General features: G+C 39.2%; 1 protein-coding gene across 1 annotated transcript; it reads right to left on the bottom strand.

Moving 5' to 3' along the window:
• Positions 1–490: 490 nt before the first annotated feature.
• Positions 491–9,573, bottom strand: LOC139737664 (sodium-dependent phosphate transport protein 3-like). The gene is made up of 5 exons (XM_071648340.1): positions 9,525–9,573; positions 8,800–8,924; positions 4,852–4,984; positions 1,789–2,030; positions 491–673 (listed from the first exon to the last, which is right to left on the bottom strand). The coding sequence occupies exons 1-5, from the start codon at positions 9,571–9,573 to the stop codon at positions 491–493; spliced, it is 732 nt and encodes a 243-aa protein (XP_071504441.1).
• Positions 9,574–16,110: the final 6,537 nt, after the last annotated feature.

Here is a 16,110-nt window from a genome sequence, read left to right as displayed (position 1 = left end):
CAGCTGCAATAGCTGGTCTTCCATGGGGTCCAGTTACTTAATAGAAATGATTAAAAAAGTTTCAGGACGATACCAAGAAGTGACAGCTATCTTTACTTGATGCCGCGAGATGAAACATTTTTGGCATTGCTTTATGGACGACTGGAAAATAATTTTAACAATAATTTCATTCATTCAGTCATTTATTTCATTTCCAATAAAATGCAATCAGTCAAAGTAAAGCATTTTACCTAATATATTTTTTTTCTTCTTCATTTCCATCTTTTCTTTCTCCTTCTCCTCTTGTATATAATAATTGTTATATAATAATTGTCATTATTATCATGATTGTTATGATCACTGGGAGAAAAAAACAAATGAAAGCTGGCATGCTCCCAGTGCCCCCTTTCGGGAAAACCCGGGACTTTGGACGAATGTAGAGATGCCAGTCAACGTGACGAGAGCAAACACTCCCAAAGCACATTTTCGAATCTATATCATTTGTTCGAGTTCATATGCTTGAATCCGGCTTGGCTTTGCCATTGCTGCAGTCATTTCGGTTTGGCTCTGAAGTTTTAGGCTCTTGGGCCCATGACTGGACTTCGGCTGTCCCAAAGATGCTGAAGACGATGAGACCAAACATTGACACACCTGCTGTGGTCCAGAAGACTAACCGCCATCCGTGCACGTTTCCCTGGCAACGGAAAAGAGCATGAATTAATATTTGAGTGATGACAAATTGCTTGAATTGGATTAATGACATTCAGTGTATTTGCCTGGACTTTTTGTCATAAATGTAATCAGTTTCTCAATAATACGAATGCCTGGTTACTCAATAAGAGATGCCTGGTTACTCAATAAAAGAGATACTAAACTTGCATGCGAATTGGAACTTGTGTTTAACGAGTTAACAATTGATGCAACTCCAGCAATGAGGCAGAGCAACTTGTCGATGATGAGAAATTTTCCAGCTGTGATCATATAATTACCGCTATTAAAAACGACTCTCACCATCAGTAACCTTATATTATCATCGTACCACTTTATAATTGTCAAAATGATAACTCGTATCAGTATCATGATTTGCAAATCACATCAAATCAAACCAAATCCAGGCATTAAGGGTGAGCAACGAAATACCCGACATATAGATGATATAGTTCAAAACTAAAACTAATAACAACACACGTGATATTTGTGTTACGATGGTAATGTGACGGAGTAAACTGCCGTGAATGTCAGTATATGAACGCTCATTTTCTTTTGAATGCAGTTAGGACCAAGAGAAGCATGTTGTGTCCATAAAATATGTGGGTAATACTAGTATTGTCACCGAAGAAGGCAAATCCATGACAAACACTTCCTTTTTTCGAAGACAGTTTCAGCTAATATTGTTTGCATACATTGTCAAAAATCTCGCCCTGAGGATCAGCATATCAAAATAAGTGTAAACACTTCTACAAAATAATGTCTGAAGAAAAGATTACACGATTATCACTTAAATGACTAAGCCTAGAGTGTTGGTACGTGCACAGTACTCTTTGCCAGCTAGAAAAAGATAAATGCACACATCGATACATGTATCTTCTTTAATCCCAATTATTAGGGAATGATTTTGTTTGAATCTGAGGGACAGTTTAGCTCGGACAGAGTTGCATAAGGGACTGTCTCGTCAAGGTCATGATTCAAAACACTGTATAAACAAAGGACTTCCGGATTTTAAACAGTATTATAAAGAACGTTTTGACATTACAAACTGTCGTTGACCATGAAGCTACGCCTAGTATCCCCATACCAAAGTTACTGTACCTCATTGGTTGTCAATGTGCCGATGAGGAGCGGAACGAGGAATCCTGCCGTGCCAGCGAAACAGTTGATTATGGCGAGGAGGAAGCCCGCGTATTTAGGCGCAATGTCAAAGCCACAGATAGACGAACCGCACAGACAAAAAGCACTTGTTCCAAGACCAAGCGTGAGCAGCACTACAACCAATGTGACGTCACATCCAACGTAGCCCACGGACACCAGGCAGATAATGGATGGGACGAAACCTTAATTGGCGGAAGAGAATGTATAGAATAGTATTTTGAATCAATAAGACAGACTCGAAATATATGGCGTTATATATTCTGATGTGCCTGATCATCTTCCATTTTTTCAAAGGAGAGCTCCGGATGATATATTTTCTAACTTTTTACATTGTATTTTTTTTAACAACTATGAATTTGTTAAACAGAACAGAGTTTCAGAATCTATCGTTTTTGGGATGAGGAATAAGCATCTTTTCAACACAATGTACATGGATAAGGACATAGCAGCTTCACCATAAGAATGCATGAGTGTGGACTCAAGGAAGCAGAACAAAAGAAGAAAACATGCATATATTATTCACAGTAATGGAATTACATTGCTGCATTTTTGAAATATGTGAGCTTTCTACTCATGCATTCTTATGGTGAAGCAGCTATGACATCATCCTTGTTCAGTGTAATTTGTTTTGGGGTTTTCAGAGTATTGGTTCTCTGCTCAAGAACCACAACAAATTTAAAAAAAAAATCTAAACACGGAGCTGTAGACTTATGTAGGCCTACTACAATGTGAAATTATGAAAATCGCTTTGACTTTACCTTTAAATACTCCAATAATCAATCTACTTTGCATCGTGTAACAATATGAAGCAAAGGTACAATTATATTGTATTCTCAGTGGATTCTTTTAAGATAGCACTGAAGACACACCTATTTCATTTAGCATGATTAGTCAATGATTCAATTTCTGAATCTCTCTTTTATGCTGTGTGAAAGATTTTGTCGAACGGAATAGTAAGAGGCATTATAACTACCCCTTATTATTATCATTATTATTAGTATTATTATTATTGTTATCATTATCATTATTATTATTATTATTATTATCATTTATCATTCTAAGGTTATACCTCAGCACTTACAAATGCTTTTGCATTTTGAATAATGTTGACTCAGACTCTTCTCAAATTAGATTTCTTATGGTAATATCTGCAATTACAAACATTTTCTTTTACAAAGACGTAAAGCTTCAAAGATGAGATTATAACTTGGATGGCTGCTTGTTTCTACAATCTGTAAAATACAAAAAGAAACTTTAAAAAGGGTATAATTATTCATAAATCATCTTCAACAAATGAATCTGCACATTTATCGTATAGAATAAATACTGTATGTTACTTCTTAGTGCTAGGAGAAAATATTTTGTTTTGTTTTGTTTTGTTTTTTGCAATGCAGAAATAACATGACATTGACCTGGATAATTAACTATGTGTTGAATAAAGAGCAAAGTGATGTCATTGACAGGCTCACGAATTATAATAACGAAGTAACTGAATAAAGTCATATTAATGTTAATTCTTTCAGTAATCTCTTTGTAAATGTGGGTTCCACTCTTAAAGGGAAGATAAACCCCAGAGCAATGTAGATTGAGTGAAAGCAGCAACATAAGTAGAACACATCAGTGAAAGTTTGAAGAAAATCGGACAATCGATGCAAAAGTTATGAATTTTTAAAGTTTTGATGTTGGAACCGCTGGACGAGGAGACTACTAGAGGTTATGACGTATGAGTGGACAACAATACCAAGAAAATATAAAGAAAATTCTGCAAAAATCCATTTTTCATGAAAATTACAAATTCCATCAACTTGATATTGACATTATGTTAAGGGTAGCAATTATTCCCCCTGCTTTCTGAAAGCGGTTGGTCCATTGCTCTTTCATAATTCTAGAAGAGTGAATTTTTGTTGAATTTCCTTTATATTTTCTTTGTATTGTTGTCCACTCATACGTCATATCCTCTAGTAGTCTCCTAATCCAACGGTTCCAACACCAAAACTTTAAAAATTCATAACTTTTGCATCGATTGTCCAATTTTCCTCAAACTTTCACTGATGCGTTCTACCAATGTTGCTGCTTTCACTCAATCCACATTGCTCTTTGGGTTTACCTTCCCTTTAATAGTATAGGTATCACAGACGGACATAAATTTTGTTTCATACATTGGATCATCATAATTTCACAACATATAGTACATAAATCGGCAGCGCCATGTTTAGATTTTTGGAATTAATTGAGGTCCTTGAGGAGAGAAACCAATACTATGAAAATCCAAATCCCTAGTCCCTTTCTCTGCTCTGTATCTTCATCTATCATAACTTCGTTATAAGTGCATAATTTAAACTCATTTGAGTTAGGGCTCGCTCGCCACAAGTTATTCTTTTTTTTTTTCTCTCTAGAGATGTGCCCCATCATGTTTAAGTTGATGCCATTGTTATCTGTACTATATTGTTTGCTGAAAACAAATGTTGAACTGCAACGAACACGACTGACCTGAATTAGAAAGGGTATGTTTGACAGCATTTTACTGACGGATGGCGACATGAAGCGAGCTATCGCCCCGCCTGATCTTGCGATTCGTTACCATATTCTCACTATCACTCTCAACCCCATCCCACGACCTAGCCAGAAAATCGTAACATTGAATGCTTCCTATACAGTACAGTAATATAGAAATTATTTTGTGAAGCATCTTCGTTATCATGAAGTTTATGTCATTATTTTTTATCTATCATTACAATAGTCACATTAATATAGTCATCTTCATAGGCACAGTTTTCACATACATTACACACACACACACACACACACACATACACACGCATATATATATCTCTATATATACATTTATACAAGTCTAGACATTTCAATTTTTTCAAAATTTTGAATTCAACCAAAGAAATATATATATATATATATATATATATATATATAATTCATATTTAGAGCATTATCATTATATGAGTGTATGCGTGGGCGCGTGTGTGTGTGCATGTCTTATTTTACCTAGGACAGCGAAAAGTTTTCTTGTTGCTGTTCTGTCTAATATTGAACGGCTGATGATAAAGTCAGCCATATATCCTCCGAGGATCATTAGAAACCAGTAGAAGAGGAAAGGTAGGGCTGAGATGAACCCAGTCTGCAATCAAGAGAAGACAAAGAAGATTTTCTTCTTGAACATTTCGTTCGAGGTGGTCGTCTTGAGCACACATCGTATCTCGTGCTTCGCCAACAGACCGTTTCTCTCATGAACTGATTCAGAATAATTCAAGGATGTTTCTTTACTACAGCCTAATTACAAACCATTTCCTTTACCTGTTCCCTCCCAATCAAGGTTCTAAGGCAGGGATTCACTTACTATTAGTTGTTGCCAGGCATAAAGGGCTAACCTCCGACAAGATTATGGTTGTTGAGGGTAACTTTTGTGAACAAACATGCATAGAATTTGAATACATTACCAAAACTGTCCATTATTCTCACTATCACTGCAAACCCAGGGGCTAATGTTTACTAATACCTCGGCCGAAGAACGTCACTTGGAATGATTCTTAGTAGAATGTTTCTGTAAAGCAACCACGGTATCATACTACGTAGTTATCGTCAGCTGATTATGAGGAATACATTAATACATTGATGACATATATGGTGTCAGTGTTTTGATTGACAATGTAATTGCAATAATTATTCTAGTTTTATTTTTTTTATTAGTCCATTAATCAACGACAAATACGGTATGTATGAACTGTACTGATTATGTTGTATCTTCGTGCTATGTCTATAGCGTTCAGCACCGGCGGCGATTTCATGTGTGTGTGTGTGTGTGTGTGTGTGTGTGTGTGTGTGTGTGTCTGTATGTGTGTATGTCTGTGTGTGTTTGTTTGTGTGTGTGTGTGTGTGTGTGTGTGTGTGAGTGAGTGTGCGTGTGTGTGTGTGTGTGCGTGTGAGGGCGGGGCACAAAAGGCGAAACAATCATAGAATCGCGCGGGAAATAACATAAATTTTTCCGGGGGGAGGGGGGCAAGATCATTATTTTTTTAATTTTCTATTCCCTATTTCCCCAGTCCAGTTTCCCGCATTCTTTGTAGTTGTAAGCTCTTCACCCCTTCTATCCCCCTTCCTCAGAGGTGTCCACAAAATACAAGCTGGGGGGGGGGGTAGGTTACTTGGTATGCCTGATGAAAGTAAAAATAACGAACTGTAACCATTGAAATTGAACATATAGCAACTTATGTATTATACCAAACTTATGTATCATGACAACTTATGTATTATGACAAACTATCAATGCGAATCAATAAAAATAAGAATAATTCATGATGATAAGCCTTTAATTCTGCCCAAGTCTATTCCATTACAATCACTCTCTCTCTCTGTTCAAATGTCACCTATTTTTCCTCTTTACCTGAAAATGGAAAAATTCCAAATTCATACGAAGATATGGCGATGTGAATGAATTGCCCACATATTATTGACAATAACAGTGGCGTATGACGGAGCACATTAAAGGGGCATTCCAGATAATTTTCATAATTTTGCGCCATGTAGTACATAAATCGACAGTTCCATGAATAGATTTGGGGAATTCGACAGTTCCATGTATAGATTTGGGGAATTGGTTGTGGTCCTTGAACGGAGAACCAATGCTCGGAAAAACCTAAAGTAAATGACACTGAACAATGATAATAACATAGAGGCTCACATATTTCAGAAAAATCGCAAATATAATTCCACTACAATACGACTTGTTTAACAAGTTCACCAGTGTAGAATTTATGCATGTATTTATGCACTCACGAATTCCTATGGTGAGGCTGCCATGTCATCATCCTCGTTCATTGTGATTTGTTCTAAATTTTGAAAACATTCTTATTCCTCATCCCAATCACAATACATTCTGAAACTCTTGACCGCAATATAACCAATTATATTTATTCAAGTGTAAAAGCCTGAAAATCACAACGGCATCCAATACCTCTGCATTTCACATACATCATCTTAATGATTGGTGTATCCTATAACCGACCTGATATATGTCAAAGTTGAGCACGTCAGCCAAGTAAATAGGAAGGTTTGTAGTGAATAGGAAAAGGATCCAAAGCACTGCGAAATCTCCTATGCACACCGCGAGCAGCGGGACTGACGTCATGATAGACCGCCATGGCGTCACACTGGGTTCCTATGCAACAGAGAAAAGAGTACGGGAATTCACTTGTAGCACTTTAGTAATGATAATGAAGTACTTGTACTTGAATCGCAAAACCATTAAAAAACAAAATGTCCTTTAAATGTTGTAGATTACAAAAACAGGGATTCAAAACGTGCAAATCAAACAAAATGCAAGAAGACGATAATTTCACGAGGAAAAAAAATGGACAAGCAATAAAGACAAATAACGGAAAGATTAAGTTGTTATGATACGAAAATGAATCAAACAGCACGAATTGAAAGACAGAAAACAGAGTGATATACCGTGGAAGGGAGCTACTGGGAGACATAAAAAATGATGATGAGTTGAGTGCACTCTGTTTCGAGCTGGTTGCAAGTTAAATTCTTATCAAATGAGCAGCTATAGGGAAGAGGCAGAGAAGAGAAGAGGAGTGGGGTGAAATAGGGAAAATCACGAATAACTAGAAATGTCGCTATGGCGACTGATGCCTCCACCATAATGCATGATTCTCCCAATAGGTCTATAGTACAATGTCTTCACAATGTGTGAGGACAGGTTTCACATAACTGGCAAAATATTGAAATGACAGGTTTGTCAGAAATATCTTGAATGTTCACTATCCTTGAACTGGGTTTGCTATAAATGTCTAAGAGTGCAGATACACATATTTGGGGAATTGAAGATTTTTACTTGACTTCTGACCGACCCCGTTAATGATTTAATGCAATGAGTAATTCTCAAGGTATGAAGAAAGAATGTAATTACAGTACAAAGTAGATTTTTTTCTTTGCATTTAAACCTGGCCTTTGACCTTTGACCTTCTGGCTGGAAATTTCTCAGCGAATCTCCATTAGGTATTAATACATGTATATATTAAGTTTTAAAACTAATAATGCAAGCATTGCATATACTAGTATATGAGGGAAATAGTAAAATTTTGAGTTGTTGACCTTGACCTTTGACCCCTGACTATTGACCCATGACCCCTAAGTTCCTTAGATATTCCCTGCCTGTCAGTGCATGCGTATGTACCAAGTTCCATGAAAATACATTGAACCATTTGCAAGAAAAGTGAAATTGTAACATTTTCACCTAACTTTTGACCTTTTGACCTTTGACCTTATGACATGAAACTCTCTTTGGAGAATCTTTACGCAGTAGCACATGTCTACATTAAGTTTCAAGAAAATGCCTTCGGGCATTGCATAGATATGGAGGAAATAGCAACATTTTTAGCATTTGACCTTGACCTTTTGACCTTTGACCCCTTGCCAATGTCACTAAAATCTTCCCAACTAATTGCCCAATCATACATCATCCTTGGACCAAGTTTGGTGAAAGCTGCTTCATCCAGTTTTGAGTTATCACGCAAACAGATAAATTTTAGGATTTGACCTTGATCTTTGACCTTTGACCTCTTTCCGATTTCTCTAAAAAAACTAATCAAATAATTGTCCTATCATACATCATCCTCGGACGCAGTTTTGTGAAATTTGCTCGATTCAGTCTTGAGTTATCGCGTAAACAAATACAATTTCATGATTTGACCTTGACCTTTGACCTTTGGCCTTAGGCCGATTTCACCCAAAATCTAATCAAGTAATTGCCCCATTATACTTTATACTTGGACCAAGTTTGGGAGAATTCCAGTCAATAGTACTCAAGTTATCGCGTAAACGAATGCGGACGGACGTACGGACGGACGGACAACCCGAAAACATAATGCCTCCGGCACCACTTCGTGGCGGAGGCATATATGCTCTGATGGCGGTACGAATACACCTTACTGTTTGCTGAAGTCCCACAGCTTTGGTGATATAGTCACGTTCGGTGTCCGATATTCTTGGATGCGAGGAGGGCGAGTCGTACACTAGGCTTAGCCAACCTATACACCACACGATGCTAAGTAAACCTGCAAGAATTGATTAGAGCAATTAACTGGTTAATATGTGCAAGTTGGATGACAGAATTGATTCCGAGAAAAAGGAATATTGCTCAAAATTGGCAGGCTTGAATTGTGCAATCGGAAGGAACAGAATTGTGATCACGAAACGTACACTCTTAAAACATCCGGGTCAGTACTGACTTCCGGGTCAGAACTGACCCGGAAAGGGTCCATTGGGATCACACCCCTGGTCAGAAATGACAAGGAATGGCAGTGAAGTTGTACAGGCTCGTGATGGTGAATCTTTATCATTTACACGATATAAATGTTAGTAAGATACTATTAGTGTGTTTATGTGTCACTTTGCCTTTGACGAGTATGTATGCACGCATGCATGCCTGTGTGAGCACAAAATGGGACGATAAACCCTGTTTGGTGGGTTTATGATAATTATGTGCGAATGTCTGACCTGTAACTTTTGCATCTTACCAGAATTAAAGCGATTTCTCCCTTATCATAACATACATAGTCTATTCTACCTAAAGCCCCTTTTAAACTTTCACGGATCGCATCACGGATGACCACTGATCGTCGATCCGGGATAATCCGTACTGTTTCCGTAATTACCGTGTTGACTCCGTGAAGCCATCTGGCATGATCCTTGATCATCCGGCATATCCGCGGAAAAAAAAAAATTAATCCCGGACATCACGGATGAAAATCAATACGAACTCTTCCCTGTTGGCACCGTCTACTCCGTGTTGCCTCCGTATTCCGTCCTTGTTGGCACCGGTTATACTCCGTGTACTCATTCCGGGACAATTCGGAAAGACATCGGGACGTCCGTATTAGCATCGGCTCCATCCGGGATGAAAAATTCGTGCATTTTGCCAATACAAGCTAATACAAGTTCATGAAGTCCAAGAAATTTGCTCACATCTTCCCCCATCAGTACACCCATCAGTACACCCGTCAACCCCTCATACTGTTCGTTTAGGCCTAGTGGTCGCCTAAGAAGCTTCAGTGACCCATACACATCTCTTCACTGTTTTTTTGTGTTTTGATTTGTTTTGTTTTGTTTATCTTTGTTTATGTCATGATGTTCCCGCATAATAAGAGTTTGCAACAAAGAGATTTGCCTTTACGATGCCGACAGGCAGAGGCGTATGTAGGCTGCTGCAGATTTTCTGGTGTGCTTATTATAGCTCTGGGCTCGGCGTGTCGCCCGAGAATGATAAAATATCAAAAGCAATTCAACCCGTTCTATTCTGAATTCTGAAATCCCCATATAGACTTGATACACACGCCATCAGGGGCCATTTCATGAAGCATTTCGTCCGACAAATTTGTCGGACAAATTTGCTCTCAGCCAATCAGATGCAAGGATTTCAGTAGCTTGTAACAGTTTGTCCACAAAAATATTCGACCAAAAAAATCCGACCAAACTGCGTCATGAAATGCTCCCCAGGTTTCCGTATGGAACGGGTTAAGCAAATGTCATCTGTCGTCATTTTGGGGATAACCGTGTAAGGACCGCGAAGGGACCCAGTTGCATCCGTGCTCTTCCCTAATGTCCGTGTTTAAAGCCTAGCTCGCACCTTTGCGTTTCGAGCTTGCGTTCAGCTGCGTATTGCCCGAACGCAGTGTAACGCAGCCCAACGCAGCACTACGCAATGAAACGAGCTAATACGAGTTCAATACGCAGACTAACGCAGAGGCTTTGCGTTCTAGCTCGCTAGTTTGAATTTTTTTCAAACATCCGCAACTGAACGCAAGATCAAAATCCATACGAGCTAAGACGAGGGGCAACCAGCTAATGCGAGCAAGGACGAGCAAGGACGAGCGACAACGAGCTGCTTAACGCAGGCCAACGCAGCTTTACTTTAAACTGCGTTTAACTGCGTATTGGTTGCGATACCTGCTCGCTTCACCTCGACTTACCTCGCTTTAGTTCGCGTTACCTCGCTTTACCTCGCATCACCTCACTCTACTCTATGCTTACTCTGCTCGCATTAGCAAGGACCGTTGCGGATGTAACTCGCTTCATTGCGAATCTAGCTCGTACGTCGCTCGCTCCCCCTCGTTCATCCTCGCCTTACCTCGTTCCTCCTCGATCCTGTTCGATGCTGCTCGCTTTAGCTCGCTATGACTGCGTATACATCTGTTAATACAAAATCTAGTTAGATTTAATCAAAATTCACTTAGTTGACTAAGAAACCAGAATCTTCAGTCTATTGAAGGAGGCAGACTTAATCAGAAGAAGAAGAAGAAGAAACACAATATGCTTATCAAATCATGAAGCTTTTGGAATGATTGTGTGCTTTCAGCAACATCAGATTCAAACATGTCACTTTTAAAAACACCTCAAACTGAGTTTCCCGCTGTTATTGTAGGTTTTGTGGAAAATCTTTTTTTTTTGTCGAATTATTGTATTACCACACAATGTATATTGCTGAAAAGTAATTTTGTGGTTTTTTTTAACACAGTAATATGTTCTGTTCAATCCTCAACAACTGCAGGTAATTAGCAAGATTGTCATTCCTGTTATAGTGACCGTAGGCAAGCCATTTTGAAATAACCTGTAGTGAAAATAATGTCTTGACCCAAAGCGACATTTAGGGTGACCCTATAGGGAAAAGTTGACTTCAGACCATGAAAACAACATTCAGAATCGATTTCATTGACCAAGAAAACCTATACTACGGATTTTGACAATTATTGTGAAATGTTTACCTTATTAAACAATGGAAGTGACTTTTGAATTTCAGATGGCGACCATATTGGATTTGGCCAATATGGCCTCAGGGCGCCCTTCTTGGCGCCCATCAAAAATTGAAATAGTATGGTTTTGGCAACATGTGTACCAAATTTAGTGCTTTTGGAAGAATTTGAACCAAAAAGTCCTTGTGCCCCCCCCCCCCGAAACTGTAAAATGTCAAAAATTTATATACCAGTGCAACTCTCTACGAGCATATAAATCCCACGCAGCAGGGCGAACTGATACGCAGCGGATCGAGCCGGAACGAGTAACAGTCGAGTGGATGAGCAGTGAAACGAGGAGAAGCGAGTTCATGCGAGCTGCTAGCGAGCTAGTGCGAGATGCCAGCGAGCAACGAACGAGTGGCGAACGAGGTACACGCGAAACGGGGCGAGCAATCTTCGTACTGAATCTTACTGTTACGAGCAAAAGCGAGCTGGAGCGAGGTGAAAAGCAACCTAAGGCAACCGTAGGTAATCATTTTGTACAAAATATACGAGCTACAACGCAACAATGTGACTGCTACAAAATATTTTGCCGCGGAGTGCTGCGTTAGGCTGCTTTAAGGCTGCGTTCGGCCAGGTCTCACCTCCCTGGTTCGGCTGACGCAGCTATACGCAGCTAAAACCGCAAAGGTGTGAGCTGGGCTTAATAGCTCCGTATCGTTTCCGCTGTAGTCCGCGTTCATTCCTTGTCTGTCCGTGTATTCACCGTACTTGTCCGTGCAGCCTCCGTAATTGTTCGTGTAGACACCCATAATTGGGATCGTATTCACACTGGCATTGAGAGGAAAATCGATATTTTGCATGCCGGAACACCACAGATGACGATCCGTGGTAATCCGTGAGCAATCCGTGAAAGTGTAAAAGGGACGTAAGGACAGATTACACTACGAGAAAAGAAAACATACACTTTTGTGTATGAAAATGATTAGAAAACAGTGTGCTTACAACTGCACCGGGTTAAACCTGAAGAATGTTAAATATTCGTCCTGAACCTGTAAAGTAAAAAGCGGAAGGCCAGCCGCCTGCTTCCCTTGAACTTGTCCACAGTCCAGCGATAGGGAGACCGATTATCTGCCCAAATGAGGTTCCTGCAAAAACATGGAAAGTCATTAAGTCATCAGTTTCCCAAAATACAAGCGTCACAGTGTCCCGAAGTTGAATACAGATGGACACGCAATAAAGGAAATGTTCCAATGTTGCTCTAAGACTGAATTATGCGTTAGGCATCTGGAAAGCCATACCACATAACAGGGGATCAGGGAAGTACTTTTGAGGTTGCTAACGGAAAGTCGCACATTGGCCATTGATGAGCTTTGTATCGGGTTCTACTCCTACGTCGTGCCAATCAACAATGCCATATTCGCATGGCCATCCTGAGTCAATTTCCGAACAGTGTGAAGCCAGCCTTACAGGAGACTTCCTGATTATTTTCAGAGTTTTACAAATGAACACCGCGTGTGTAACACCTACATGTATGAAATAGTTACACTCGACATACTGGTACACAGTTACAAAATTCAAAGTGATTGAAATAAGGATAAAAAGGTTTTCAAAATTCATAACAAATTTCAATGAACGAGGAAAATAACATAGCAACTTCACTTAAGCATATGATGGGGCGCTCAAGGAAGCAGAACAGAGGAAGAAAGCCTGAATAGATTCTTCCTGAGTGGATTTGTTGAGCAAGTGGTATTGTGATGGAATACAGTGGTACATTACTGGAATATATAAGTCTCCTACATGTTATCATCTTTGTTCAGCGTGTTATGTTTATAGAGTTTTTAGAGTATTTATTTGTCTACTTAAGGAACAAAATAAATTCCACAATGGTACTATTGATTTATGTGCTACATGATGGTAAATAAGTATTGTCAGAAATGTTCCTTTAAGTCCAGCATGATACTTCGTAAACTCAACTGATTTACTGTCTACTTTCCGCAGCAAGGCAAACTCTGAAATATATGGAGGGTCGCATAATACTTTGGATCACAGGAGATGTGAGGAAACAACATTTGAAATTACAACTATTATGAAAATGAAAGTAATTTCGTTTATGTTGACTAATCATATCAAAAATAGATAACTCGTTGTTACATTGATCACACAGTATGAAAATGCTTAAGTAACAGACCTGAGTATCCGATGGATATCAATCGACTTCTTTCTTCAGGAGGAGCCCATCTGGCCATGATGGCGTAATAGACAGGGTACCTGCAGCCCTAGCAAGTGTATACATTATAAGGTTTGTTATTGGTTATCTATTTTCGATTGAACAGAAGAGTAGAAATATATATATATATATATATATATATATATATATATATTTCATATTCTGTACCTTATGTAATATTCTGTTTTATAGAATGGGTAGCGAGAATCCTGCGATCTGATTGGTCGAGAGCTATGTGTTCATTTTTACTGGCCGCACGCTGAGTCACAGTGGTAAACATGTTATCGCGCACTTAGCAAGAGTACGCGTACTTGTAACAAAGGTTCGCGCACTAAAGCAAGCGTTCGCGCACAGTGGCGTATCTAGGGAAAACGGCGCCCGGGGCAAGCGCGAAAATTGCGCCCCTAATTTCTGAAAAAGTGTTCAACCCCAACCCCATCCCGGTAGGCCGAGTCCACATGATATGCTTTTTCAAGCGCTATAAAGGGGTCTTTTGAGGGTGATTTAAATGTAATGAATTTTGATAAATTTTGGCGAGCGAGCGCAGCGAGCGAGCCGAAAATTTTGGTATTTCAGCTTACAAAACATGGAATTCTTGTCATTTTTTGCTAACCAAATCTTACAATTCCAATCAAGATATTGTGACGGCCTTATAGATAACGATTTACACCAACAAACTGCATGAGGAATTTCAAAAGTACTCTAAACTAGTACGCGCGAGTTAGCCGAAATTTGTATATTTCCACGTCATCATCACGTTTTGTTCTTATCTCTTTTTTCTTTCTTTTTTTTATAAATTTTGGCGAGCGAGCGCAGCGAGCGAGCCGAAAATTTTTGTATTTCAGCTTTCAAAACATGGAATTCTTGTCATTTTTTGCTTATCAAATCTTACAATTCTAATCAAGATATAATGACGACCTTATAGATAACGATTTATACCAACAAACTGAGGACTTATAATATTAGTACTCTAAATTAATACGAGCGAGTGAGCCGAAATTTGCATATTTCCGCGTCATCATTACGTTTTGTTCTTAACTTTTTTGATTTGTTTTTTTTTTTTGCGCCCCCCCATATGTTCGAAACCATTGGTGTCCTCTCTTGATCCAATCGACGATCGCTTCAGAACGAATGAAATTGCAGCCGCTGCTCCTTGTAACATTTTTCCTGCTTAATATAAAATGACATGTGTGAACACAATAGACATTGTCATTTTGTGCGCGTCATGGTCACGTTTTGTTCTTATCTTCTTCTTTTCTTTCTTTTTTTGATAAATTTTGGCGAGCGAGCGCAGCGAGCGTGCCGAAAATTTTTGTATTTCAGCTTACAAGACATTGAATTCTTGTCATTTTTTGCTTATTTAATCTTACAATCCTAATCAAGATAATAGTGACGGCCTTATAGATAACGATTTATACCAACAAACTGTGGAATTGAAAAAAATACTCTAAATTAATACGAGCGAGTGAGCCGAAATTTGCATATTTCCGCGTCATCATTACGTTTTGTTCTTATCTTGCTTGATTTGTTTGCGCCCCCCCCCCCGTATGTTCGAAACCGTTGGCGCGTTCTTTTGATCCAATTGGCGATCGCTTCAGAACGAAAGAAATTGCAGCCGCTGCTCCGTGAAACATTTTGCTTGCTAAATATAAAATGACATGTGTGAACACAATAGACATTGTCGTTTTGTCCCCGTCATCATCACGTTTTGTTCTTACCCTCCTTATTTATTTATATAAATTTTGGCGAGCGAACGCAGCGAGCGAGCCGAAAATTGTTGTATTTCAGCTGACAGAACATGGAATTTTTGTGTGAACACAATAAACATTGTCATTTTGTCCGCGTCATCATCATGTTTTGTTTTTATCTTGTTTGATTTGGTTTTCTGCCCCCCCCCCCCACCATTCTCCCTCCCCCCCTTTTCCGGGCGAGTTTTTTCTTTTTCTTTTTCTTCTTCTTTTTTTTCTTTTTTCTTTTTTCTTCTTCTTCGTTTTTTTTTTCTTCTTCTTTTTTTTTCGTTTTTTTTCGTTTTTTGCGCCCCCAAGGAGTGGCGCCCGGGGCACGTGCCCCCCTTGCCCCCCCCTAGATACGCCACTGTTCGCGCACTCGGCTTGGCCATGCATCCAGTATACAAATATACCAGGCCTGAGAGGCTCTGGTTGAAACTATGCGCATGAGGTGACTTCAGTAGCACTATTTTCTGAGGGGCGCAGCCCCGAAGAAAATAGTGCTACTGAAGTCACCGAAGGCACATAGTTTCAACCGGTGCCTCGAAAAATT

The sequence above is a fragment of the Diadema antillarum genome, unplaced genomic scaffold, assembly GCF_040938485.1.
Source record: "Diadema antillarum isolate AM-2024a unplaced genomic scaffold, OU_Dant_1.0 seq00000698_RagTag, whole genome shotgun sequence".
Classification (NCBI taxonomy): Eukaryota; Metazoa; Echinodermata; class Echinoidea; order Diadematoida; family Diadematidae; genus Diadema; species Diadema antillarum.
Note: the sequence above shows the minus strand (reverse complement) of the source record. Positions and strands in the feature narration are given on the sequence as shown.

Excerpts from the sequence above, each read along its gene's own strand:
- LOC139737664 (XM_071648340.1), bottom strand. The coding sequence starts at position 9,573 with ATGCCGGATGATCAAGGATCATGCCAGATGGCTTCACGGAGTCAACAC. Across the intron at positions 8,925-9,524 it reads GGCTTCACGGAGTCAACACG|GTTTACTTAGCATCGTGTGG; the intron begins GTAATTACGGAA and ends CAATTCTTGCAG. Across the intron at positions 2,031-4,851 it reads AAAACTTTTCGCTGTCCTAG|GTTTCGTCCCATCCATTATC; the intron begins GTAAAATAAGAC and ends CCGCCAATTAAG.